The sequence below is a fragment of the Taeniopygia guttata genome, chromosome 9 (assembly GCF_048771995.1).
Source record: "Taeniopygia guttata chromosome 9, bTaeGut7.mat, whole genome shotgun sequence".
NCBI lineage: Eukaryota > Metazoa > Chordata > Aves > Passeriformes > Estrildidae > Taeniopygia > Taeniopygia guttata.
In genome coordinates, this window is record NC_133034.1 from 9,869,150 (window position 1) to 9,894,033 (window position 24,884).

The window sequence follows — 24,884 nt, forward strand, 5'->3', positions numbered from 1 at the left end:
ATTTTATGTTAAAGGTGAAATAATTTATACTGGTGGTGTGGCCAAATATCTGCAGTGACTCATTGCCATGTGATCCCAGTTCTGCAAATGTAAACTTGCATGTCAGTAAGTGTTAAGCCAAATGGAGACTTCTGTAAAATAATACTAAGCATTTTCTCCCAGGGGTGTAAGTGGAGGAACAGCTACTGGCTCAGATGACCTTGAGCATTTCACTTGTCCCTCAGTGTCACAGATTCCTCCTTAGTAACACACAGTAGTGATAAAAGCTTCATTTAGTGAGGTAATTTGCAATCAGCTTATGATGAGAATGTTTGTGCTCAGATTGAAAACTTGAGCTGATGGGACACTGCTTTTGTGAGCAGCACTGTAGAAAGAATATTTTGAATGGGGAAGGAAATATGTGAAAAACACTGTCCTTGTTAATGTGAAATTCCACACATCTGGCAGGGTTTAATTTGTGAACTCAGGGCAGTCACTGTGAAAGGCAAGACTTCAAGCAGCCACTCGGTGTAGGAGCTGCTCAAGATCCCTTTCCCAATCTCCTGTGGGTATCACTGATGCTGCAGAGTGTGAATAAGGATGGCAAAATCTGAGCTGTGTTTATGGTGCAGCTCTGAAATGCTGAATGCCATGAGTTTACAGAACAGACAGTCCCAGGAGATGGTGTGTAACAACCCCCACAGAGCTCAGGCTGTTCTGAGCTGTGCTCTGCCATAGTCTGTGCCTCAGTGGTGGGGATGAATTCCTGCAAAGAGCTTTGCTTCTGAAAAACAAGAGAATGAAACAGGCTGTAAACACTAGTTTATAGCAATAACTTCTGCTTTCCCCTTCCTTTTTTTGCTCCATATTTGTCTAATCATCCTCCATCTTGCTTCTCAGCTGGAACAACGAGGTCAAGCCTGACATTTGAAACAGGAGATGATTCTCCTAAAGCTTGTTTGGAACTGCCTAAAACTGTCAAAATGGCATTGTCCACTGCAGTCATGTCAGGTGAATTTATGGGGATTAGGCCTAGCTACTTGACCCTTGTAGATCAACACTATTACAGGCTCTACTAGTTTCACTACACTATCTTCAAATAAATGCAGGATGAAATGATAGATGCCAGGCACACAGAGAAGCTCTGAGAGTGAGGCAGCTGATAACATGTGGCCTGTCTGTAATTTTGTCAACACTTTATTTAGAGTTGAGGAGAGAGGAGTCACCCCTATGGAGATGGAAGTAAAATTAATAGCTGGGAGGCATTTTTTTCTAAAGCCGATTACAGTGAGTATTTCATACCACTCAGCCTCTGCCCATAGTGCTGTTGCTGTTACATTTCCAGGCACTGCTGCCTGTCTGTGAGCTGCTCTGGCAGTGTTCTGTCCACTTCAGCTGTCATCATATTCACCCAAAAAAGCTCAGTGACAGCTTACAGGAACCACTTCTGCAGGGTCACCTTGTGGCCTTTTGGTAAAGGAAAGAGTGCCCCTTTCGCTGAACTCTTGCTCATTGTGGCTCATTTGCTTTCTGATGCTCCTGCTGTGGTGACTCATCTGACCCTGGCCATCAACCCTGCGCTTGTTTTGTGCTCAGTGGTGGTGGAAGGACCTGCTGGATGTGTCAGTCTGTGCAGCTTTGTACAACTGCCTCAAGGAAAGAACTGAACAGAGCCCACTGGACTTCTGGGGGAGAGGGGGTTGCTGAAATCTGCTGGTTCCTTGTCACTGGTGCAGGTGCCAAGGAAGCACAGGAGCCTCTGTGGAATAGTTGGACACAGCACATCTCATGTTGAAGTCCCCACGAGCTCAGTATTCTGCACAATACCACCTTGGTAGGCCTGCCAGTTTGATTTAATGGGCTGCAATTATTTTAGAAGCTCGGCAAACAGATTGTTACTTATATAAGCAAATAATGCATTTGACCTACTTATGTTAGCTGTAAATAGAAGATAGGCATTGCTGTGGATCTGAAAAATGAGGAGTCTCATATTGTTGGATAAATTATTCAAGTCTTTGCATATAGTAATTGCTAGACTTTTGTTCTGGTTGTTTGTGAACCAAAACAACAAATCAAGTGAACAAATAAAGACTATTTTTCTAGATAGTAAAGTAGGTGAGTTGAACTTCCTGTTTCATTTAGCATTTATCTAAATCTAGCTTGCTTTTCTTCTTTACCATTTCTCCAGTAAATAACGTTGGAGTACACTCTTTGGGTGCATGTCCTGGTTTTAGAAATGCCCCAGAGCCAGGAAGTCTTGCAGAGATTTGTTTCACTTAGTGTCTCTGTGAGCACTGGGTCAGAGAGCCTGTGTGCTGTACCTTCTCCAAGAAGTTCATGAAAGTTCAGCAAATGATTTCCCACGTTGCTGCCCTCAGCTGTCACAGCCAGTAATGGACAGCAGAGCTGTTCCTGTGAAGCCAGGAGCTGCATTCAGGCTGGGGTCTGCCTCTGTTACCAGGAGCATCAACAAACAATGCCACAGAGGCCTCGTACAGGAAGGAGCAACTCAGCCCTCAAAGGGTCTCTGCTGTTGTGGTGTCCTCTACACACCAAACTCATGTGATGTAGGTGTCTAAGGCATGTCTTGATGGGACTTAGCTCTTCACACACCACAGAAGCTTCCCTTTCTGGACAGAGGAGAGATCTTTTCTTTCTACAGGCCAACAGAAATGCTGCTGCACATGGCACAGCCTGTAGAAGCTCAGAGCATCACCATCTTCTGTGCGGTAGTCAGGGAATCTGATACTTAAGGAATAAGATACTTAATTAAGGATACAGGGAGGTAGCTACAGAGAAGGCGAAGGGGCAGCTAGTGCAGGGTGACAACTCCATGAGAACTGTACCACAACAAAAATGCTGATTTTGGGGCTGGTGTCACCCATTGTTCTCCATGTGAAGTGCAGTCAGTTTGTGGGGAGCTATAAGAATAGAGTAATAGCAGTTAATTCACAGTAAACCAGCAAACCCTTTAGGTTTCATTTTTACACTGACAGTCACGACTCCATAAATGTTGCTATAAACTAGAAGGGCTTTACTGTTGTTTCTGCTCTGTGGCTGTTTCACTGTTTTACTGTGCTCTGCTGTAAGCATATTTAACCCCTCAGTACTCCAGCTCTATATGGGCTCCTGCATGAGAGACACCAACAGACAAGGACATAAACTTTGTAAATTAATTTGTCTGCATGCATGATTCAGTAGTTTTGTTTCCACTTTCTTCACTGATGATGCATGTGATAGAGAAATTTCCATACCAATTGCCTTTCTCTAGAATTCCTCCAGATTACACAGAGTTACAGACATTTTTATTGTCACTGTAACACTGGTTGCAAAACCTGTTTTGCATATTGCAGAGTTCAGAATGAACCAGAATTTTGAAAATACTCATTGCATGTGTGGGCAGCGTGAAGATCTTTCCCCAGTAATCCTCCCACATCTCTGTCCTCAGAGCCTCTTCCGCTGGAACTCCTATAACTTCAACCCATATATTGCCAGAGATCTGACCCCTTGTGTCTGGTCATGTTAGTTCAAGAATATTTTTCTAGATGGGTACCCAGAGTGTATTCATCAGAGGGTACTCAGAGAGTCACCTAAAAAAAAAATTACTGTGAGATTTTCATTTACCTCCAATTGCACTCAGTGCATCAGTTTCCCTGTAAAAGGAGGATGATTCAAATTGACTATTCTTTCCTTAATTATCCAAAGTCTTGCTTTTTCTGCCTTACCAGGCCTGTGCCTTTAACAATAACTTTTAGCATCAGTGAATAGTACAGAACAGCTTGATTGCAAATAATTTGTAATTATTTCCTAAACACCCCTTTCTTTTTTTCTTTGCCTATTCAGTGTTATCTGGAAAAATCAGGGACATCAATTACTCATTCTTTAAAAAAACATTATGAAGTTCAAAATATAGGAGAGCACGCCTATATATAAGGCTGGGCATTCCGGAGGAGACACCCGCTTTGTAATTTTCTGTGCATTTTTGGGGACCTTTGCACTAAAAGAAAGGCTAATTGGCCAGGTGGAGGTACAGAAAAGGTGGGGGCTGTGATGCGGAGAACCTGGAAGTCAGTCTGCTCTGGAATGTGGCAATTTGGGTAGGGAATCTGCACCATGCTGACACTACAGAGGTTTTGACATATCCTGGCACCTCTGGGTCTGCCCTTGTCTTGATAAATTTCTGAGTCCCTGCAGAGCAAAGGACTGGCAGCCCGTGCTGTGCTGGGAGGAGGCTCTGGCAGCAAGGCACTGATGCCCTAGGCTGGCTTTTGTGAGCCCCAGGAAGGTATGGCAACCTTGGCATGTGCAGAGTGTGTGGTGTTGGGGCTGGGGGTTCAGTTCTGTGGCCCTGAGCTGGACCTGAGAGCAGAATGTCTCTAACCATGGTGCCTGTCAGCTGCAGTGGTTGTACTGCTGGAGCAATGCAGAACTGGATTTCACTGCAGGCCCTGATTCTGCTCTCTTCTGTACTGATGTTTAATTCTGGACTATCACTCCCAGAGCCACAAGCTCACCAGCACTTTCAATTAGAGCAGAAATCAATCATTTTAAAAGCCAAAAGAAGTCGTAGCCAAAATAAAGGGACCTGAATACTTTTGAGGAAGTATCCTTAATCATAGCCTTGAGACATACAGGTATGTCAGCATTATTTTATGACACTGACTTTTAGTCCTTTCATTTTCAGTATAGTTTTGTCCTCTTTAAATGCCCAAATAATTTCCAGTAAGAGCTAATAAATTCAGGAGGGGGAAGAAATAGGTGCTGTTTGAAACCATTGTGCTGAAACCACCTATTGCCTGTTTGAATTAATCAGATGGTTCTTTTATTCTTCCCATGTGCTTCCCTTCTTTTAGAGCATCTTTTAGGAAGGGAGGAGGTAACATGCAGGGAAAGCCCTTGTGTCCATGAGGACAATGCTATTTTGAGAGCCAGACATTTTTCTTGAGAGAAATACATGCTCTGATGTTACTTTAAACTATTGACGATGTTTCAATAACCACTTGCTAAGATGCATTTTGTGTGTATATTTTATGGCTGTTCATAGTGTAAGAATATTTGCCTTCAAATATTTTTTGGAGAAGAAAAGATGTGTGTCCAACACTGCATGTCTCCAATAACTATATTTAATTTTTTTTGTTGTTTTCTACTGTTGCTTTCTAATGATAGGAATTGCTGTGCAAGTTTTGATACAAACAAATAAATTAAAACAAAACCCTTGTGTAAAATGCCTAAGAGCCTAACATGACAGCAGGGAAATATTGAAAGGTGGCATTAGGAGGTAAAAATGATAGGTGAGTCCTGTAAAAAGAGATTATTTAAACTTAGGTCTCCTGAGTGCCAATCTTTTGCATAGTTCAGATGACTGTGCCTTTTAAAAATCAGTTTCACTAAGACTATTCAAACTTCATCTGCAGAGATAATGAAATCTAACCCAATATAAACATTTTTAGGCCCCAGATAATTCCTTCAGTGAATCTATAACCTCTTGTAGAAATTGAAAGGGAACAATTTTCTTGTTTGTTGTTTTATTCTGTTTGTTACAGTGAACAGAAAAATTCACAGGACTGGTCTGTGGAATTCAAAACTGGAAAATACCCAAAAGACAATATAAAATAGAAAAATGAATTCTAATTTTTAGATGTTTTCACTCATTCCGTATATAATGAGCAAATAATAAACAGCAATTTAACAACATATTTTCATATTTCAGTCTCTCCTTAAAGAATAAAAATATACTTCAGAAGGATAATACGAGAAGCATTCTCTATTTCCAAAATTAACAATGAAAGGGAGATTATCTGGGTATGTCTGAAAGCTATGCATAACCTTTGCACTACAAATATCTCATTTCAAAAATGTCATATTCTCCTTATGCAGTAGGCCTTCCATGAGGCTATTTTAAGCACTGTGCTTCTTGCTTTGAAATGAGACCTGGAGTTACCAGAGCTGCATCTCTGGTTTCCCTTAAATTTTGCTAGAGCCAGAGAGTTGCTTGGAAGGAGTGCCCTACATGGAGAGTGCCTGGCCAAGCAGAGGGAACTCTGGGGAATTCACTCTTGTTTTCAAGGCTCATTGTGCCTCCAGGTTATCAGCTGTGGGAGTTTTGGGTGGCTCTGATGCAAACAAGGAGGTTCTGGCACAGCATTCAGAGCTCCCACAGCCAGGGCAGCTCCTGGGGGGACAGAGGACCATGGAGCAGGTGCTGAGCATCATCCCCTGAGCACCTCCCATGTGGGAACCCAGGGCAAGGGGAATATTCCCCTGTCTGCCCTGGGGTGCTCTGACTCCCAGGAAAACACTGACTCTCATACATGGTGAAGGCCTCCAAAGCTTCAAGGTAAACTAGAGACCACAAAACTGTGAAATAGATTGTAGAGAGTAGTGTAGTATGTCACATGGGTGAGAAATTTAGGTTTTAGGATTTTTAGCATATTGTAGATGGGTACAAGATGGAGGATATAGGGTATTGTCTTGAGTTCCTGTCTTTTCTTCTTCTTCCTTCTTCTTCTTGAGTTTGAGTTTTCTTTGAGTTCTTGTAATTGGGCAGAAAAATCCGCATTGCGGGTCATTAGGGGTCAGTTATTGGGTTACAAAGAGAAATAATCTAGGTGTCACTTCTTAATTGGATAGTTTAGTTTTTTATTAGACTTCAAAGGCCTTGCAACATGAGGTTGTTAGCCATTTTGTGCTGTTTTCCTGCATGCAAGGTCTGGGTGCAGACAGTGTGCTGAAGTCACAATAAGGTAACAATAAAACAAGAACCTGAAGACTGAAAAAGTCCTGTGAGCCTGCTTTTCCTGACACAGAACTTCTCCAGGAGGGTTTCCCCCTGCCAGGGAAGCCCTCAGGGAGTTGTCCAGCGTGAGGCCCCCACACTCCCACTCCCATGTGCCCAACCTCCCCACAGGCCTGGTGCTCCCTTGGGCTTGTGTGTGTCTGTAATGGAAGCACACACAGAGGTTTGTGGTGCACTTTGAGATGGATGTTTGAGGAAAGCTGCACCTGGTGGGCAAAGGAACAATTCTCCCTTTCATTTCTTCCACTTAGCTTTGGATCAGGACTCGTGTGCTCTGATGCACACAAGTGGCAGAGTCTCAACACAAGTTAAAGGCAACAGTTTTATCGAGGACATAGTAATTAATGTTGGAAAGCACTTAATTAGTCCATGTTTAGAGCAGACACCGTGGCAGCATGTGTATCACCAATATGCCAGCGTGGTTCACTTTTCATAGAAGTTTATGTTCCCAGCAGGCACCAAATGCTTTTTCTGCATGATGAATGTCAAGTACTTTAGGCAATCTTGCCTGTTCCTCTCTGGAGATAGCCAAACAATTTCCTTTCATTGGGTTTGGGATCTTGCCAGGGCTTCTGCATTCATGCACATCTATCCCTGCCAAATGCTGGTAGCACCGGAACTGCACAAATGCTCCCTGCTCCTTTCATTGGCTTTGCACAGCTCTGCTCAGCTGCGGGATTCCTGTGACTCCTCTCTGTTGTTCTGGGCTGGAGCAGTAGTTCATGATTCACATTCCATTAACAGGTGTGCTGTGAGTTCAGCCCTTGCCAGGGAGCTGTGTTTCAGAGTAGAAACCATTGTTAAATAAATTTAAGTGTCTTGCACCACAGCCTTCTTAAAGATAATTCAGTTTGCCTCCTGAATATCTTACTGCAGCTGACAGAGTTCCTAGTGGGTATGAACAGTTCCTCTGTTCCTAGTAATGATAAAAAGCTTTCCTATTTCATTAAGTCTATCCATTTACCTGTGTATTTTCCCTAGGGAGTCTTATAGCAGCAATATAGAAGGTAAATTTTAAGGTTTGTAAAATATTTAAACAATTTAGTTAAAAATTTTAGTTTGAAAAGTCCAATTTGTCATGAAGGGAAAAAGATCTCAGTAACACAAAACCGCCTGGAAATAGGCGGTTTAGTAAAATAAACTTCAGCAGAGAAAAAATGCTTTAAATAGCAAATGGAAAGTAAATCATATTGTCATGTTTTACTCCGTCTCATACAGCAGAACTGGGTCATTTGACCTTTTTGATAATGCCACCAATATATTCTAGGCTAGTGTTACATACCATGCAATGGCAGATGAGGCACTGTGTGTCATTGTGGTACTTAATTTCAACCCATGCAAAAATACAGGACTAGATGGCAGAATGCCAATCGCTTTTCCTTGACATTTCCCATTTCCTCATCTGTAATGTAGTAACCTGTGGATGTTCTATATGGGAACTCCAACACTCAAGGACAGGTTTAGACAGTGTAGCAGAACCTCTTCAGCTGGATAAAAATTGTGAAAATTGAATGAGGGAAGAGGAAAATATGCTTTTTCTAGCGATTTAAAAACATAGTACTTTTGACCAATTTTGGCTGGTTTTAGAAAAAAAATCAGTTAGCATTAGCCTTGAATGACCACAGCATAAGAGGAGCTCAGCTTTTGATTATTTTGTCCATCATTAACATCCATCCAGATAAAGACATCAGAGAGTGGGGATGTGGCTGTAAGACAGAGCACATTCTCAGCGTGACACCTGTGGCACAGAAGATGTAAAAGGCAGCACTGGGAACAGGATCTGAGGAAGCAGAGGAGCAGGAAATGTTCCTTTCTCAGGTATCCATTAGTGATGGCAGCATGATGCAGAGGGAACTGAAGACTGTGAGAAGCCTGTATTTACAAAATATGGGATTTTCAAATGTAGCTGAAGTAGAGTTCAGGTCATGTACAACATGTTCACAAATGATCAGGCAGATCGTGCCAGTTTCATTGACTGTCTCTTCGTTTTAATGACAGCAATCTGAATAAGATTGTTTTTGACAGGGTTGTAAATCAGATTAACAGAGTTTGAAGAGATGACTGAGATCACGTTTATGCCAGTAGAATATATAAAAACATAATATACAAATAAGACGCTAAACAGAAATGAAATAGTGATTTAGCTGGAAGCAGGCAAGAAAAATCTGCCAGTATTGTCAAATACATCACAAGTAATATTTTCTGCAAAGCCCAAATGATTTTAGTAGCCTACATCTTATTCCCAAAAGTCTAGCCTAATACATTCAAGAAAATTAATTTGGGTTAATTAAAAAGACAAATTTAAAATGCATTAGGATATATCCACATAGTGGAAAACTATCAAGCTACCAAACACTCTTATCTGTGGTAGCTTTTGCATGTCCCTAGCCTGCTACAAAGTGGAACACATTAATTGGAACCATCATGAAAGTAGAATATAATTTTTTTAGTCTTTTTTTTTTTTTCCTTTTAATTTTGGCAAGATTTCTTTTTCTTTTTGCTTTGTTGTACCTTACTTATGTGTTAAGCTAATACAAATTCTACTAATAAAGAGTAGTCTCATTACTTTGTGCATGTACACATTCACAGCTCCTTATTCCAGGACAAAACTTGTTTATCATCTGCCTTTACTGGTACACCTTGTGGGAATTAAACAGAAGTTATTTAGCAGATCAAAGCATGAGTGTGACAAAGTGATAACACTTTGAATCTTCCTCTGATAGTGACCAAACCATGCTAGTAAGGTGCTTTAATGCAGGTGCTTTAATCCAGCTCTGAGCCAGCATCCTCCCAGTCTCAAAATGCTGTCCTTGAGCTGGCAGAGCCCTTCCCCACAGCTGGCTTTAGGAGTATGTTTATGGCTGTTTCTAAATGAGATGTTTCAACTCTGTGAGTGCTGCCTGCCTGGTTTAGCATCAGACATTTGCTGGTTGCTTGCTGATGGGTCAGCAGAAAGTGTCTGGAAAGTTCTCCAAGCATTGAGTTCAAACTGGCAGATATGCAGTAGTGAATTACAAGGAGCAACAAAATTTGGAAAGGCAGGAAAGCTACCATTCTAACCTGACCTAGTTTAGTTCTCTCTGTGTGCTTGTTTGTTTATTTGAACTGGGGAACTGACCAGTGAGGTATCAATTACCTTCTAGAAACATAAGCTAGGTTAGGTGTATGTGATAAATTTTGTTTCTGAACAAGGTTGTTGAGTCTGCTTAGGATAAAAGCTGACTTCACTTAAACATTTAATGGGGCATTTTATTAACCTTAACATTTAATGAGATGTTTTATTAGCTCTTTATGCAAAGTGAACAAAATGCAGTTTGCATGAGTTTCCTTATTGTATAATTCATAAAGGATAATTTCCAAGAAACCCTTGACCTCTCATTTCAAATGAATTTCATCACAATGTTTGATTTAAAATTTCAAAGACAAGGTTTCTATAAGTAACTAGTGTGGAATGGATCCAAATCTGTGAGATATTTTGCTATTCCTTGACTTCACAGAAATCTGGTGAAGAGATTCACGAGATTCTAACAATATAATAGAGTCCAGATAATATAATAGAGTCCAGATAAATCACTAGAATTATCTCAGCAGCAGATTTGTACTCATACAACAGTTTGTGTATGAGTATTTTCCTTCTCTGTTAGTGCTGAGACAATTGTTGTGCTTTATGCAAGAAGTTACTATAAATAAAAAGGTCTTGATTCATCACTTTGTCACTGCAGAGTTACCTCACTGTCATTCCAGTATGACTGTCCAGAATCTTAACTGTTCTCTTGGAGCCAAAAGGAGTTCATTTTGATATTTAGCGTTATGTCGTTGGCAACTCTTTGGGTCTTTAAAATCCCACAGTGATATTTGAAAAGCATAATATTTAAAAATGGAAAGTCCCCTGTCCCAAAGAGTTTGGGAAAGAACAGATGTCTTGGAGGAAGGGAAGTGCTCACTAGTTACTTAATCCTGAAGTGTCAGAGCATTCTGGGAGAAGTCTAGGAGTGTTTTGAATTGAGTGTTATTTTTAGAGTGTTCTATTGATGTAATACCAGAGAAAACCAGCAACAGGCTGGTCCCAGGAGATCCGTTCCAGAATTATGACACTGTAACAGAGACCCTATGGCTGACAAAGTGTGTTACAGTCTTCTGACGAGTTTATGTTCTGTTCTGTTTTCAGTGTCAGCCAAACCAAGACCTCACAGTGATGAGTACACAAAGAAGATTCCACCTCCTAAGCCGAAACGAAACCCAAACACCCAGCTAAGCACATCTTTTGATGAAACATATATCAAAAAGCATGGCCCTATGAAGACCACCCTCACTAGGGATGCCTCACTCTCGCAGGTCAGCAGTCCTGCTCCAGACACAGAGGAAGAAGAGCCTGTTTATATTGAAATGGTTGGGAATATTCTCAGAGACTTCAAAAAAGATGAGGATGACCAAAGTGAAGCGGTCTATGAGGAGATGAAATACCCTATATTTGATGATGTAGTCCAAGATTCAAAATGTCAATGTGAATATGACCATCACACTTGTTCTTCTCAGTGTGCTACTCCCACAGTGCCTGACCTAGATTTCACCAAGTCTTCAGTGCCATCTACTCCCAAGGGCTTGCTTTGTGACATACCCCCGCCATTTCCAAACCTGCTTTCTCACAGACCTCCACTGCTGGTGTTCCCACCAGCACCAGTGCAGTGTTCCCCAAATTCTGATGAGTCTCCTCTAACTCCACTAGAGGTCACAAAGCTTCCCGTCTTAGAAAATGTGTCTTACATCAAACAGCAAGCTGGAGTTTCTCCATCTTCACTGCCACCTCATACACCAGGCCATCAAAAACTGGAGAAAGACCAGACAGTATCTCATGGAACTAGCACCCCTGGGCACACCTCCTCACCTCCTCATCCTTCTACCTTATACAGAACGCAGTCTCCACACGGTTATCCTAAAAGTCACTCTGCCTCACCTTCTCCTGTCAGTATGGGTAGGTCTCTTACCCCCTTAAGCCTCAAAAGACCTCCACCTTATGACTCTGTACATTCAGGAAGTCTCTCAAGAAGCTCTCCATCAGTGCCTCATTCTACAGCCAGAAACACATTGCAAGAAGGAGGGAAGATGGTCAGTGTGTCAGTCAGCACCTACGGGTCATCATCTCAGAGCAGCTCCCGCTCTCGGACACCCACCAGTCCTCTGGAGGAGCTGACCAGCCTCTTCACCTCAGGACGAAGTCTCCTGAGGAAATCCTCCAGTGGCAGAAGATCTAAGGAACCTGCGGAAAGTAAGTCCTTGATGTAATTTTTCCTCATGTTTGTATAATAATATCTGCTACTGTACTTTACTAAATCAAATGCCTGCAAAAATCAAATAAAAATTCTGAATTCTTTATAGAAATTTCCTGAAATGAAAAGAAAAATTATTGTTGATTTAGTCTTCCTATTGTTATATTTCTAATGTTTTTAAGTATGCATACTGCACTTAGAAGTACAATTCATGGCTTGGTCTTGCAAAAAGAGTCAGTTCGCGTTAATTTTTCCACAGTTGTAAAGGTTCCATGTGAGTTGGGGTCTTCCAGCCTTGTCACATCCTTCCTTTCTTGATGGATGCTAATTCAGTAAGCAGCTTGGAGCAAAGTAACCAAACAGTAACTGTTGAGGGTTATTTGCAGAGATCCACTGATCACCCTTAATTTGGCCAGAAATCCTGGGAAATATGGTGTCAACCAGAGGTACCAGTTTAACCTTGGTTAAGCCTGAGGCAAAGGTTAAGATTGATGATCTTGGAGGGCTTTTCCAGTCTAAATGATTCTGTGATTCTGTGTAAACCATTCCTCTCCTTCCATGCTGTACCATGGAATATCTCTTTCAGCTGGACTGGTGTGACTGGTTGGAAGGTTGTGCTGTGAATTGATCTGAAAACCAACATACTGCATAATGCACATAACCTATAAACCCACACAGGAAGAAATGCACAGAAGGAGGCTGTGCAGGAAAACTTTAAGTCAATATTCACTTGTCATGTGCTGTGTCATAAAATCAATATTCCATATGCATTCAGGTTTTCACCATGTACACCATGTACTTCTGAGCTAGTGAAATATGGAAACTCCTTTTGAAATCAACAGGAGTCACATGTGTGAAAGCAGAACCAGGCACCAATATTTCTGCTGCAAAATTGTTCCTGTTCAGTGGGTGTCCTGCAGTGGAAGGTCATTCTAACACCTACTGTCTCAGTGTAAAGCAGACTTGGGATGCTTTCTCCTCCACGTCAGTAAAATCTGTTTTTGACTTTGAATTGTTGACACCTGTTTAATGAAAAAGCTTTATTTGGAGAGCAGCTGATCTCATGTTTGCCTAGGTACTATAGTATAGCTATTGACAGCTCTATGCATGATAAACTGCACCTGATAAAAGAGAGTTCTGGTTTCCAGGCTACTGTATCACTGCAGAAGGGAAGTGAATTCCACACTGTGTTTCTGGTTGTGTTTGTGCCATTCTGTTATGTCACTCATTGCAGTGTTGTCACAGCACTTTGGGGCATGCTCAGGGTGCTCAGCAGGACACCCCCTCTGGGTTTCCACAGGCAGAGTCATCTGCCTTGCACCTCTGCAGCTGAGTGTAAGAATGGGCAATGGGTTAGGCTGGTCTACAACTCATCCCTTCTGACTCATTGATTCCAATTCTCCAGCCTCAGTGTTATTCTTATTTATCTCTGTGCACATCAGGAATAGTGACTCTGCCATCAGAAGGTGAAGGTGAGAGTACAGTTAGCAAGATACTGAGGTTAGTACTTGGTGCAGCAGTTTGCTTTATCTGCCTTTAGTATTTTCACGGCCCGTAGTCATTAATCCTGTTTTATGAAAGTCCTAGCTCCATGATTCAGTAGGGTTTCATTAACTGATTGCAGTAGTAAAACTACAGTAACACCGGATTTGTGTGCTGGATTGAAGCAAGTTTGTATCTAAAAGGTAAAATGATTCTTGTAATTTGGAACAATTATGAGGGATGTGATGTGACATTTATAAATAATTACAGTGAAATGCTGGGGAGATTTTGGCAGGTAATACCGAGCATTATTAAATACGCTTCTTATTCATAAGTGAGCAGAAATCCCCTGTAAATCCCATGCTACACTAGTTCTACCCAGTGAGGTTGGTACTCTCACCAGTGTAAGCGAGTTTGGAACCTGGAGAAATTCCTGCCATGAATATTGCAAATCCTGGGAAATTTCAGCATCTGTGCTGCTGTCTCATATCTATCTTCAGAATATGTTTGCTATATTTGACTGAAATTGAATGCAAAACTTCCAAATGACTTCTCACTGATAAATTTAAACTAAATCTTGTCCTGCAGATCTGTACCAAGAGCAGCTTTGTTGGCCACTCAAGGAACACTCTCTTTGCTCCTTAGCAAGTAGAAATCTGTTCCTTATTGGCCACAAATGATAAGAACAAGAGATATATGAAATTGAAATTGTGTTCATTTATTTAAGAAAAACACATTCATGTTATAAATAGACACCAGTGGTGAAAAGGCTCTGGAGTACAGCTGTGTTGAGTAAATGAACAGACTGCCCATCTAATCCGATTGTAATTTTTCTGGTATTTACAGTATGACTTAATCCTGTGGGATTACTGCCCTGAGCAAGAATCAGGTTTGTGTTCAGATATTGCAGAGGTAGAAGACATTATAAGCTTTATAGAAAACACATACAAGTCTGGAATTTTATGTATTTCAATCCTACATTGAAATGATCCACCATAAGGAATCTAAATTCGGAGATTTGAACATGGCATTTGACCAGACTGACACATTTACATGTCATGATTTACATGGTGATAGACAGGGGAGGCTGGGCTACTCATCTCATATGTTAAAGAAACCTTGATCCTTATTGTCCTGTTTTCTAAAAATCCTTTTGTATGCTTTTAACATTTTAAATATGTATTACAAACTATTTATGAAAGTAGGGAGGAAATAACCAGGAAAAGTAAATAGTAAGGCCAAATCAGAAATGAAAAAAAAAAAAAAGGTAGAATATTATGCAAAAAAAAAATGCAAAAAGATGGAGACAACCCTACAGAAAACTGAAGAAAGGTGTAGAACATGAAGAATGTGAAAGAGTGAAAAAGATAAATATTACAAATTTTCACTGGCTCTTCCTTAATCCTTTCTGTGTTTATGTGGGATCCCATGGCAGTGTGCCTTAGCCCTTGGCAGACCCGTGTGAAATACAATGTCAATCCTCAGAGGTTAGAGGGAAACTATTTAAAGGGTACCAGCACTGCAAAGTGTCCTTGGGCTGCTGCACTGTGCCGTTTCCTGAAGCAGCTGGCAGGTGTTGAAGGACAGCACTCAATCCAGCTGTGTGGAGCCACACAGTCCCTTTGTTGTCACTGTGTCCCCTGAATGTTTGTGTTCCCATGTACTTCAGTAAAGAGGGATTTATAGAAGGAGAGGAAGGGAATGGTCTGAAGCGTTTCTGGAGCAATATGTGCTGCTTCTGTCATTTCTGCACCATGGAAACACACAGTGCTCCATGAACTAGCACTGGAGTCATGTGCCTGAAGGCATTCCCACATCCTACAGAGCAGGGCAGAGGCTGCTGTGCATCTGCACTGTGCTGCTTTCAGGCTATGTGTGGCTCCAAGGCTTTCCTTGTGAGACGGTCCTGTAAATCCTTGTCAGGACTAGCCTTTCTTTCTGTATATTGATTGTTCCCATTTGTTAAGGCTTCTGTTTCCTCCCAGTTTCCTGGGAGCTTCATGCCAGTTTTGGGCGATTATTGCAAACATTCACCCCAATGAACTGCACAAGAGAGCGGGGACCTCAGCTGTGTGCTCTGACTCTGGATGAGCACAAGGTGTGAGATCAGAACCAGTGATGCAGCTCAGGTTTTTGTTTTCCTAAACTGCTCTGCAGGGCTTCAGAGCTGCTTTGGTGTTTGCCTATGTGGAGTTTCACTCTTCAGCTTCTAGTCACATAAAGGGAGGAAATTCATGAACGCTCTACTTTGAAAAATCAGTTATAGTGATTGAAAATTGGGATAATTATTGACATTTCCTTTTCCTGGCTGGTACTGAATCAAGAATCTAAACATATCAAATAGTGTGAGGAGAGGAGGGATGCTGAAGTAGCTCAGTTGTTGAAAAGAAGTTTAAGCTAACTGCTGGCAGTTGAGACTTAGAGTAGAATTTTTTTTCCTGTTTTTTTTTATGCTGCTGCTTTCCAAGAAGCTAGAAATCCCAGAGAAGTATTGGATGTCTCATCCCTGGCAGTCCAAGGCCAGATTGGATGGGGCCCTGAGCAACGTGATCTAGTAAATGGCATCCCTGCCTGTGGCAGGGAGGTTGAAACTAGATGATCTTCAAGGCCCCTCTAATCCAGGTCATTCTGTGTTTCTCAGTCAGCTTTGGGTTCTGTGTTAAATAGAACAGTGTGATGGAGAACAGAGTTTGGGAGATGTATCAAGTGAAAATTCACCCCATGTGGGCCTATTTAACCTCTCTCTCTACGCATCAAGTCCAGAATGAGGGGCACAGGGCAGGATTTCAGTTGATGTATTTCTGACAGAGTTAGGATGAGAAATATTGGCCTAAAGAGGGTGATAGGGGGACATCATTGTGTGTGCATACTTTCTCATTTGTATACCTGCTCAGCCTCTGTTGTCCCACAGAGGAAAAGCTTGCCTGCAAGATGAGGCTGGCCAGAAAACCATTATAGATACTTCATTACATCTGTTGCTCAACTACTGCACACCTGAGTCAGCATTAGAGACTAAAATTTGAATGCCTACCTCATTTCTAACGTCTAGGTTAATATTTTTTTCCACACTTTTATCCAAAGGGATATCAGCCTAATTCTCTGTTCTTTTTTCTGCATTGTAGCAATTGATTCTATGCAATATGAAAGTTATATTCAGTCTAATGAAACAGCTACATATTTTCAGTAATTTCTGAACTTTTGAGCCAGAGGTGTACTGATTTCTCCATCTGAAGAAGCATCCATTTCCCAATAGTAAGATTTTGTAATCTGATGAACCATGATGTGTGTGGGATTAAATGAGATTATGAAAACAGTCACATCTCATTTGACAGTCCTGAAAGTAGGTCTGAAAGCAAACTTTAATGGGAGCAGGAGAAAGTGCCAGAGGAAAAGGTGAAGAGAACACCACCTTTGAAGAGAATGACACTTGTTCACCCCTGGAAGGATATGATCTTACCACAGTTATTTCCATTTAGTCAAACCCCAAGAGGGCTGTGTTGCTACATCTATTCCAACCTACCAAGATATCAGCAAGCCAAGGAGTTGCAGCATCAGAACTACTTTCTGCAGGTGCTCTTTGTGAGTGCATATTTAGGGCAAGACCTGTGGACACTTGAACCTACAAAGGTCATATCTGTCGAGGTCACCTGGGCTGTTCTGTCCTCCCCTAAGGGACAGGTCTGTTGGAGGCTGTGCTGTGTTGTGGGACAGCACTGAAAATGCCTGAAGTGTGCACATGGGGATGATCAGATATGGCCAGCATCCTTCAGGAACCAGATTTCTGGGGAAAAACAAGATTAACTTTGCAGTTAATGCCTGCTGTTGTCCTTACACAATAGTCCTGAGATCCCTAGCAAAGGAAGGTGTGCACTGGAGTATTTTGGGCTTGATCAGCTAGCTGGAGACTCTTGTTGAAGGTGACATTTGTTCCCCAATTAGCAATCACGGGCATTAAGTGGAAAGGAAAATCTTAATGTGTCAGTAAGGTCTTTCAGCTAAACCCACAAAAGGCAGGAAAACATTTCACCTGGGCTTGTGTAATCTAAAGGGGAAGCAGTGAGCTGCAAAGCAAATGTGCAAAGAGGAAATGTGTGGAAACACCCACAGCAGCCCTGTGGCACCTTGCACACCCCAGCATAATTCCATGCCACAGCTCCACTATCACTGCCCCATTTTGCATTGCAGGACAGTAATTCCATTCTTTCTTAGCACCATGGGTATTGTCAGGTTTAAGAACTTGTTTCCAATAGATAAATCCATGGACACAGGTTTCTTGATTGAAATACATGCTGTGTATTTACTGTCTTGCTGCTCTCACACAAAAGTGAGTATGGCCATTTTAAAGGCATTTAGTCATTCAAGTCATTGATGGTGGAATGTTCATCCATGCTTAGGAGGAAGGAATGTCTTCGTTATATGCAGTTATTAAAAGAGAAAACAAGCATTTTGAGACAATATGCAATACTTTTGCTAATTGGTACCATGGCATTGTCTCATCCTCTAATTCAGCAATTCAGGCTCATCAGGAAATCAGGCCCTCCTGGGATTCTGAGGGTATGCAGAAGCATTCAAGAAGACATAATTTCATAAATAATTGCTCAGTTTTTTCTGGAAACAGCTGCTGTCTCTGATTGATGTATACAGATTTATTTATTCCTTCTGTTTCTATTACTTGACTGCTTGATAAAATTTATTTTTCTGAAGAATAAATAAACTTGTAAGGGGTGAAAAAGAGATAAAGTTATTCTCTGTTATATTTCAAGAAAAAGATGGTTTCAGGTAAATAAATGAAAAAGAGGCATTCTTTTTAGGTTTAACGTACAGTAGGATGTGAGATTTCTGAAAGTTGTCAAAAATAGAGGGTGAAAAATGCCTTAAATTCACTTATTGGCACCCAGTTCACTATATTGTAAATAAGCAAAGGAACATGTGCTGCAATTAATGACGTGGATAATGATAATACGTTCTCAGTTTTAAGTGCCATTGATTTTCCCCACTCCCCTGAACAGAGCTTTCTAAGCCAGAGAAATATCTTGACCTTTAGACCAAATCCTCAGCACTTATAAATCACCGCTTTTTATTTGAAATCGGGAGAGGTACTCCAGTTTATACCATCTGTGTCTCTGGCTTCAAGAAAATAAATGTGTCCTTTGTGACTAGAACAGCTTGTATTCAAAATGGTGCAGTGATACAGCAGGATGTTGAATTGGAGAGTTTATTGCCTTTCTGTTTCAAGTAGGACCACACAATTTATGACCAACTTATGGGTGCTCAATCTTAATGGCAAGAAATGCTTAATCTGGTGATGTTTTCCATAAGCATATATTGGCTTCAACAAAACTGCTAAACAGTTTCTTAAAATTTCCCACTGTGGTTTTTTCAGGGGATGTGGTGTCAGTGTAGGGTGTAGGGTCCTATTGTGAAAGAACTAAGGAAGAAAAAGAGGGGGGATAGGAATGGAAGTGCTGTGGTTTAATAGAAGGATGCAGGGTTATTTATGATTCCTCCGCTCAGGAAGTTGGCACAGACACATCAGATGAAGCCGGCTGGGCTGGCACTGCCAGTGGCCTGAGAGCACGAGCTGCCAGCCATTTCACAGCTTCTCTTTATAACCAAGCTTTGCACCTGGAAATGAATCTTTTTCTGAATTAAGAGTCAGATTTTCTTTGCATTAGGATTCAAGTGCATTTTTGTTTGTTAAATCCTAAAAGTAAAACTAGAGATTATTAGTAGGAAGGTCTGTGTTTATTGTAAAGCACAGTGTTCATAAAGCACTTTGAACCCCATTTGGCATTTTCCATGGGCAAGTGTATAGAGATAGTATCTAAGTCCCTTAAACCAAATCACAGGGAAGCAGATTCCAGTGTTGTTTAGGAGAAGTAATCAAAACCACCCAGACCACACCACCACCACCAAACCAAGGACTGTGAACTTTAGGATGGTGAAATACTGCACAAGTTTCAAACAGAGCAGATCATAACAGTTTCCTCAGAATTAATCACAAGAGAAAAAAATAGTCTTGCAAACAAAACTTGCTTTTTTTTTTCTTCATTAACTGGAATATCTACATCATAGTTAAAGAAGCTGCTTGAGGTCACTGTTACATTAAATAATTTTACACACCAACTTATGATCTGAAAACTGATTCAATGATTTCTTGAGCGGCTGTTATTGCGTCTTTACAAAGGAAAAGGTTTAATTAAACGCCTTATATGTTCTTACAGCAACACAACTGTAGAACCTCTGTGATTTAAGAGAAGGTGGTGGGAACTTTGTGGGGAGTAAAGGGAGGAACATGGTTTATTCGCTCACTTCTGAAATCTGATATCTCTGACTCCTATTTCTTTGCTTTGTATTTCTTAACATGGTTTTACCTAACTGATCTGTGTAACAAACACTCAATATCTTGGGCTGAGTGGTTTATATATCCATTTTAAAAGGACACACTTTTTTTGGGATGACTGATTTGATTTCTGCCTGAGCAAGTTCATTTTTTAAACCCCATCCTTAAAGACCCAATCCAAAGATCCCTGCAGGAGATCCCATTACAAATTGTGACAAGAGGGTCCTCTCTTTGTCCTAGGCTGCTGTTCCTTGCAAAACCACTCTGTACTTTGGCTTCTAGAGTGTTGCAGTGAATAATATAAACACTGAATAGTGAATGAACATGTGATATGCTGCACATTTTTGTCATGTATTATCTAATCTACCCATAGAGTCACTGTGGTTGGAAAAGACCTTCAAGATGGGTTTGGCCAACTTTGACCAAACACCACCTTTCTAAACAAACCACAGACTGTTCATTTCCTGAACCCTTACAGGGATGGTGATTCCATCACTTCTCTGGGCAGTCTGTTCCAATGCTTGACAGCTCTCTCAGTGAAGAAGTTCTTCCTGATGTCCGACCTGGAGTTCCCCTGGTCCAGTTTTTGGCCATTTCCTCATTTGCTTTCATTGGTTGCCTGGGAGAAGAGATAATATTCTAATAAAGAGTCTTGGGCTCTTAATGGAGGAGAGGTAGATGTGCTTCCCCTGAAATTTTCTCTCACCTTCCAAGACTCTATCAGTAATATGAAAAATCTAATTATTAGAAATTGTTTTATTTAGGTTATATATTAAATGATTCAAATATCAAACTATGAAATTGCTGGGGTGTACAAACATGCTAGGTATAGATAAGGTGAAAAGTACAGGAACACTGAGGAAATAATTGTGAGGATAATAATGCATATTATAAAAATCAGGTTCCTTTACATTCAATTTGATATGAAGGTTCACGTTCCTTTCACTCCTTTGAATAGAATTATCCATTCCTAATAATTATTTTATTGTTAAAACAGTAACATGCAATTAGCACTTTATCTGGCATTGAAGAATGAGTAAGGAGAACCATTGTTCTTGTGACTACTCATCTGAAAGAGAGAAGCTGTGTGTTTAATTTTACTGAAGATGGCAATTACTTTATTTTTGTGTGTGAATTTGAATTCATGACTCAAAAAGTACCTTTTCCAGGAAAACTCTAGCTAGTTTACTGCTCCAGCAATGTTTGTGTAATTTGTATGTCTTTTGCATGTGCTGTAACACAGAGAGCCTTGTGCCAGCCACAGTAGCTGCTCTGCACACTTGTGAAGGCAATAATTGTGAGGCCTTGCAAGCACAGGCATCAGCCAGAGCTCTTACGAGACCATCTGCAATTCTACTTGTTTCCTCAGTATCAGAAGTCTGTGCTGGCATGGCTTCACAGTTGCTTTTCTAGCAAGAATAAAACCAGTTCACAAAATGAAACCTCTAATTAGAAAGTGGGGAGGGTCTAAAATAATTAATTCTGTTAAAAGCATAAAAAGCCAGAATGGCATAAAGGTTTCATCCTGTAACAGGGAGAGATCTTAAGCATTTACTTGCAGAGCAAAAATTTCTTGGGATCCTGACCTTGAGCTAGGCACAGATGCTGCACAGCAGCATTAGGTGCTTGTGCCTGGCTCTGTAAGAGACAGCAAAATTCAGATGAGGTCAGTGTCCAGGAAGTGTCAAGATCCTCTTATACAGGTAACATACTGGATAAAAGGAGAGCTGTGTAATTGGCAATGTGTGTTCTAATAATGAAAGACAAATTTTCTAATTCATTAATGAAGAAAATAAAGAGAAATGCATTAATAAAAATGTTTTTCATACATCTAGTTAAACCATAGACAAAATACCCAGGAAATAATTCATTTTTATTTCAACTTTGAAATTTATATTTTTATGTGCACATATGAAAGGGAGGGTTTCTGTCCCCAGTTTCCACAATCCATATCCTTTACTATATCTTCATTTTCAGACTAACATTTGCTACTGAATCTGGATAAAAACATACTCCTTAGAAGATATTAAAGTGTTCAGAAAATGGAAAAAACCTTACATTCAAACTCCTGAAAGAGTTCAAAGGCTGTTTTTCAGCAGAAAACTTGACAAAAGAGTGTTGACATGTTTAATATAGTCAGGACTTCCATGAAAGATTGATGTTTTTGAAGTGAAGCTTTGAAACATAAGGTCATGAACTTTCTACAAAAACATTTTTTCTTGAAATATCTCTATACTTCAGCTCTTTTGCCTCACTCTTGCCTTATGATTTCTTGCCATACTGTCCTAGGGTGTGTGCAGGACCCATCAAACCACTGTGTCCTCATTCAAAGATCAAGGGTTTACCCTTGAATAACCTTCTGTTATTCAGGTTCTTATTTTAAGAACCTGAATAACAGAATGAGTGAGAGGTGAAATGAATGGGGCTGAGAAGGAAAGCCTTTACATGACAGTAGGTACTATCCCTTCAAATCAAGTGCCAGGTAACAGCTGGGCCACCTTTACAGAGACTGATATTCACGTTTTCATTACAGGTTTCATTAAAAGTGTTTTCTTTGACCATTATAGAGTTTAGGGTGGGCATGGCAGTCTGTGCTGATGTGCAATGCATGTTGCTAATTAACCTAAGCTAATGGCAGTGAAACCAAAGTTTCACAAGCCTGCCATACTAAGACTTTTCAGGTTTCTTCTTCCTTCTCCTACTTAAATCCTATCTGCAGCAAACAGTCAAAGACCTTGTTCCTACCCACCTATGGGATGAAATATATTGCACACATTCAGTTTTTTAATTGAAAGCACAGCCTGGATTATCAGCAGATCTGGGTGCACAAACTTTGTAAGAGAAATGTTTGCAGCTCCCCATAATCAGCTATTCCATACATTCATACCAATCAGCATGGCTGGCTAATAGCACAGCTAATAACTGCTACAAGGAAAACCCTTGCTCTGTTGAAGGCAATAGCAGAATTCCCTTTCACTTTTTGTAATTAGGATTTTGCCCAAAACAGCCCCAGAGGACACAGGCTTCTGTTAAGGTCTTTCTAAGTGCATATCACCAATTTCCAGCATTCCAAGGTGTGAAAGGAAAATGATAAAAATAGAAAAGTACAGTGAATGTCATATAATAAAGTGTTCTGCTTAATTATATAATTGTAACTAGTCTGAATTAAGCAGAAAACTTGTTAATAGTCTGCCATTTGATGTAATGTTGAGTCCCAGGACACTGCTTTTATTTGCTTTAGTAGTACGTCTGTACAGTGCATATCTTCCAGATGTGGCCTCTTTGGTCAGCTGATGGGGCTGTGATATGATTTTCAGAAGAACAGGCACAATTAAAAGATCAAGCACAGAGTGAATAATTAAGAAGTAATGATGGCCCTGTTGGAAACAGATGATTGTCATCACTTCTGTAATATATGCCAAAATATGATCATCTTGGATCAGTCATAGAATCATAGAATTAAGGGTGGAACAGACCTCTGAGTCACAACTTTCAGCCCAGCACCACCATCATGTTCCACATTAAATCCTTTCCTCAAGTGCCATATCAACACATTTTTTGAACAGACACAGGGATGAAAAATGTCTTTCCTTATTTAATAGTAAAAACAGGTTTTCCTTTGTTTCAATCAATATACAAGAGGATTTTTCCTCTTACTATAGGACATCAAATAATGTTGAATAGGTCCTACAATGGTGAATTTTTAAAAGTTTGTCTTTAAAGGGACTAATGCCACCAGCTGAAGTTTACTGAAACTTAAAGAATTCCATTCTATTTTTTTCAGCCATCATAACTTTCATAATTTTAATTGAATATTTTTATTCTAAAGCCTTGGTTGATAAATCTGTGGTATGAATCTTTTGCTATAAATCTACCCATTCTTTTATTAGTCTTCAGTTAGTTGAACTGTGGCTTTTTCTTTTCCTGTCTTGTTTTCCTAAGCAGGATTGCACACTTAGCAGCCACAGAAAATCAACTAAATGCATTTTCCTCAGCAATCCCTCTTCCTCTCCCTTGGCTGTCTGTAGCAGGATGATGTGATTTCCACTGGACTTCACCACATAAAACAAAAAAAGCCCTACACTGTTCATGTAAATATGACCCATGAACACCAAGAAGTTCAGCCATGTCTTCCCTAAATGTTAGATGGTTTGTGAGAATTTCAGGCTCTCTATTGATTTTGCATGGAACTAGGTCAGAGTTTCTTTTAATTGAACAATCTGGCTGCTGCAGCTCTCACTTAACTGTAAAAAAGGGAGTATTAAAAATTGATATGCAAAGCAAACTTCTGCTTAATTAGCAAGCGGATGAAGTCAGAATAGACAAACCACTATAGTTAATAAAGATGAGGTTATGGGTTTCACTGACAGTATAATATGCTCTTTCTTTTTTTTTTTTTTTTTAAGGCTGAAGCGCTGAGCAGTATCCATGTTTCTTGCATGTGGTATTAATACCTGGCTATTTATCTTTGGGAGAGGTTGGGATAAATTTACAACTGTGCAGATCAGACAAGGCACTGCACATCAGGAAATCCATTAAAAGGCAGCTCTAATTTTCAATGTAAAGGTAAATAAAAAGCGCTAGGGTGCAGACAGAAGAAACTCTGGGGGTCTCTGGAAGGCTCAGCACTGCTCTGCATGCAGTGCCTGTGGAAGGGGTCAGTCAGATGGCACAGGCTGCCCTGGTGCCAGCAGTGGCAGGAGGGGCACAGGTGCTGTGCCTGGGCCATGTCTCAAGCAGCACTGATCAGCACACATGAGCTGGCTGCAGCCTCACCCTGCACCTACACCCCTCCAGGCGTGCCCTGGGGTGCTCTGTGCTCCTGCTGCCTCAGCCCTGTGCCCAGACCAGGTGAGGTCTGATCTGTCCAGGCTGGAGGAGATCAGGAGCTCAGGCTCACATCTAAACCCCATCCTGAATGACTTTGTTTGCACCTGTGTGTGACTGCTGAATTTTAGGCCATTTGCTTCCCTCAGTATGCAAGTTCTGCCCAGAGTGATATATTATTTATTTAGGT

The 24,884-nt window shown here is 40.7% G+C and overlaps 1 protein-coding gene across 8 annotated transcripts in view; it reads left to right on the forward strand.

Annotated features, from left to right (window-relative positions):
- NYAP2 (neuronal tyrosine-phosphorylated phosphoinositide-3-kinase adaptor 2) overlaps nt 1-24,884 on the forward strand; it is a 150,522-nt gene that overhangs the window by 71,620 nt on the left and 54,018 nt on the right. For all 8 annotated transcript variants that reach the window (XR_012057393.1, XM_030280896.4, XM_072933468.1 and 5 more), the window contains one exon: nt 10,944-12,041. Coding sequence is in view for 7 of the 8 variants with exons in the window: in XM_030280896.4 (XP_030136756.3) it covers nt 10,944-12,041 (1,098 nt within the window). In the remaining variant the exon portion in view is untranslated. The remainder of the gene's footprint in view (nt 1-10,943; nt 12,042-24,884) is intronic.